A 4,091-nucleotide genomic window follows, 5' to 3' on the forward strand; every position below is an offset into this window, starting at 1 on the left:
CTGAGTTTCTTGATTGAGGTTTTGTTGTTGTGGGGGTGCCTATAGGGATTAACATCCACCAGAGCCAAGGAACTGAAATTCCTGGTTTTTTGGCCCTTACACTCATGGTTGTGTGGATGTTCCTGGAGTGAAGCCGTTCCCATTGATGAGCAGAGAATTGTCCTTTCCTGCCACCATCCCTGTGAATGCTCTGTTGGGAGGAATTCAGGGATGATGGGTGGGACAGGGGAAGGAGCTCTGCAACCTCCAACCTTGGAAGCAGCTCCAACTTCTGCCTTTTTTTGGATTCTGCTGCACCAGTTCATGTGTGGTTGGCTCCTGATCCTGAGTGGTGCAATGTCCCATGAAAATCTAAACCCTCCTGGCACAATTTGGGGCCTTTCCCTCTTGATTCCGTGGAGAAAAGAGCCCCTTTCCCAGCTCCCTCAGCCCATTGGACTGGGTAATGTCACCCAGTTGTCACTGTAGTCATTTCTTAATCTGTTTTTGATAAGTTTTGTGTGGGAGACAGGGTGAAAACCCCTGGCCTTTTGTGAACAGGAGGTGGGGTACAAACCGCCCCGACCTTTGGGCCTCAAATGTTCATTTTTGGCCTCTGTAATTATCCAGGAAGTTCTTTTGCAAGGATGAGACAAAGAGAGTTAAAAAAGGACTGTGGAGACTGAAGTGTGCTCAGGGTTTAGGTTGGTTTCCACCCAGCTGGAAGGAGATGTTGGTGTTGGATCAAACCCACTGGAGTGGGATTTTGGCTTTGGTGTCATCAAATTCCATCCTGTGACAAGGAGGAGCCTGTGTGTCCTCTGCCCCCAAGAGCRGGGAGCAGAGGCTGGGAACCAGCCCAGTTTATCCATAAAAACTGTGGCTTTTGGAGGTCATTAGTTCACATAATCTGAGTTCAGCTCGTGTTGTTTGTAGGCTGACATTTCCTTACTCCGCCAAACCCCTGTATGCAGGACCTAAAACAGTTCCAGTTGACTTTGGGGTGGTCCAAATTCAACCACTGGGGGTTTTTCCCAGCTTTCCAGTTGTTTATTTAAAACAAACCCAACAACAAAAAGAAGCYTTCAATCGGTTTTGCACATTTGAGCTGGAGTTGGGGGGAGAATTCCCTACGTTTCTGTGGAGCTCTTTGTGCGCTGACATCTGGTGATGTCAGTCCCTGCCTCCCCAGCTCCGAGTGTTTCCCTGGGATTCTCCAGATCCTTCTAACTSTGTTCACTTGTTTTCCTTGCAGACCCCTGTAAAAGAGCCCAACAGTGAAAATGTAGATATCAGCAGTGGCGGTGGGGTGACGGGCTGGAAGAGCAAGTGCTGCTGAACCTTCTCCTCTCTCACCAATCGCCATCCACCGCCCCTTTTTTCTCGCTGCAAAACAAACCACTCTGCCCGTTTTTTAACCTGAAACCAATGTTTTTTTGTTCCTCATCTCCTGCCTCCCCTTGGTTTTCCGGCTAGGACAGCTTTGCCTACTCCAATTTTCTCTCAACACATGTATAGGAAATTCATCTCCGTGACTTCATTTCCATGTCCCTGCTCAACTCACCACTACGTTTGGGTTGTATTATAGTCCCGTCCCTCCTGCCATTAAACCCCCAGAGCAATCATACTCAACTCTCTTCTGCAAATTGTATAAGAATAAAGGTTAGAATTAACAATTGATTTTGTACAACAGTGGAATTTTCTGTCATGGATCATGTGCTTGAGTCACCATATTCTCTAGATGCATCAGCAAGAGCCAGGAAAATCTCATTTTCGCCTTGAGTCCATGAGTGGGGTTTCTTTGTCCTGTGCCTTATGTGGAAAAAGGAACTTTTATTTTCACTTGCTTTTCTTTTTTTCTGGTGGAAGCATGTGCAGGAGACATCCCATCCCCCCCGTGCCATTGAGTCCTGACCTTTGTAGTGGTTGCTTTCTGTAACGTTGGTGTCATGCATCGAGGACAAAGGGTGGTGCAAAACAAAAGCAAACTCCATGTAATAACCTGCTGTGTCTCCTCTTGGCGATCCCGCCGCTCCCAACTCTTCCTGCTGCCATTTTTTTTTTCTCATTTGCCGCTCTTTCCTTTTTTTTTTTTTTTTTTTTTTTTTTTTTTTTTTTTTTTTTTTTTTTTTGCCTGCATGCTGCTTTGATTTGCATTTCTCCATGGTGTGATGTGTTAATGGAAAGGATGGCAACGCGGTGTGTTTGCCAAAAATTTAATACAAAGCACTGATTTAGCTTCCGAGGTAAAAAAATGTTGAGATTCCTACTAACCCCTCCTTAGCCCTGTCCGTCACTAGTGACTCCCTCCTCCCTCCCKCATAGCCCCGCCTTTCCCATATGGAAGAGTTATTTGCATGCACTAGTTTTTATGGAGGGTGATGTGGTTGTCTACTTTCTGTGTATRAATATAACATGGATTCCCAAACTGACAGCAGTTCATTAACACGAGCTCCCAGCCTCTCTCCCCGCCGGCCGCTCCGAGGGCTGCGGGAGCCGGGGAAAAAAACCGAGCGGGACTGGATGGAAAGAGAAGGAAAGGCAACAAACCAGCCAGCGGGCAGTTTAATTTATTACCTCCCTGGAAACTTTTCTGCTTTCCGGTGTCCAAAGCCCCGGCGTGGAGCGGCTTTTGCAGCTCCTTCCCTCTCCTGCCGCTGTCACCGGAGCCAGGACCGCCGGTCCCGGTGCCGAGCGCTGCTCCCGCTGAATTCTTCTCCGTGAATTCCTCTCCGTGGATCCCTCACCGTGGATCCCTCACCGTGGATCCCTCACCGTGGATCCCTCACCGTGGATTCCCGGCCCGGAGAATCCCTCCCGGAGCTCCCGATGTGGACACGCCGCAGCCTCCCCGAGCCCCGCTCTGCTCCCTGTGCCTCACTCGGGACTGTCACCGCTCCGTCCCCGCCGCGCTCGGGAACGCTGAGTGAATTTTAATGAAATGACGGTGTTTTTAACGTGGAACTTCTCGTCCGGAGCGGCTCCTTCCCGAGGTGTCTCCCTGTCCCTCTGTATTTGGCATTTTGTCCCCCGTGTGTGTTAACCCTTCCCAGGCGAGTGGCTGGTGGCTGTACAGAGTCCGGCCGCTTTTGGTTAAATCTGCACTTTCTAACGTGATCAAAAAGGGAAAAAAAAATGGCGAAATCTACATCAAGGCTGTTTTTTTGGGTTTTTTTTTGTTTTTTTGTATAATCCTTGTTTTAAACGTGAGCTTTTTATTTGGTAACAGGGGCCCTGCTCCTGTGTGTAACCCCTTTGTTGACGCTGTGCTCGTTGCAGGCACAGGTAGAGCCCRGGCCACTCGCTGGTGCCACTCGCTGCCGCCGCCGTCCCCTCGTCCCTCCCCGSTCAATAAAACTGAAATATTTCTATCGGGTCTATTTTCTGTTCCTGTCCAAGCTCGAGCTGCACCCGCGGGCTCAGGCGGGGCGGGGCCGGGAGGAGGGAGCAGCACGAGTCGGTGCCGATGCTGAAACAGATAAAAAAAACCCTAAAAATAATAATAATAATAATGATCAGAGGAGTTTGCAGTAACTTGATGGTATCTGAACTCCCTGCTAGTTCCAAACTAACTGCTTGTGAAATCTCTGCTTGGAACCCCAGCCCAGCCCTGTGGAGTAGAGAARGGCAGCGGGAGGTGACAGCAGCCCCTCCGTGCCCCCGGCCCCGCCCGCGGAGGGAGCTCAGCGCTGCCCTTTTGTCACCAAAAAAAAAAAAATAAAAAGTGTAAAAAGTTGAAATTGGTCCTGCTAAACCAAACCTGAGCTTGGCTCTGTCCCACGGCCGTGTCACTCGTGCCCTCGGACTCGGACGGTGGAATAAAAACAGCATCAAGGTCTTGGATTRAGTCCCCATGCCGACAATTTTTTACTTAATCTTTTAATATTTTTGCTACTCCACTCTGGCTTTTTATTTAAAACACATTCTTTTGTACCACTTACTGTATCAAATTGTATAAAAGATCACTGTCCCATTCTTGGTCGTACCAAGAGCAAATAAAAGCTTTTATAAACTTGCAGTGGTGACTTCCTGGGCCCCCTTCAATTCTCTCTGGCTCCAGTGGGGTGAGCTGAGCCCTGGCTGCCCCGGAGAAGGTGGGATGAGTTCCCCAC

At 49.1% G+C, this 4,091-nt stretch overlaps 1 protein-coding gene across 1 annotated transcript in view; it reads left to right on the forward strand.

Moving 5' to 3' along the window:
- The window catches only part of RAB10 (RAB10, member RAS oncogene family), a gene marked incomplete at its 5' end in the record, with an annotated part of 17,899 nt that extends 14,196 nt beyond the window's left edge, over positions 1-3,703 (forward strand). Inside the window, one exon of the mRNA XM_057386912.1 lies at positions 1,235-3,703. Within this exon, the coding sequence (XP_057242895.1) occupies positions 1,235-1,318 (84 nt within the window). The remainder of the gene's footprint in view (positions 1-1,234) is intronic.
- Between the last annotated feature and the right edge of the window lie 388 nt (positions 3,704-4,091).

Source organism: Malurus melanocephalus, unplaced genomic scaffold, assembly GCF_030028575.1.
Source record: "Malurus melanocephalus ecotype Western Australia unplaced genomic scaffold, MMel_1.1 scaffold_1097, whole genome shotgun sequence".
NCBI lineage: Eukaryota > Metazoa > Chordata > Aves > Passeriformes > Maluridae > Malurus > Malurus melanocephalus.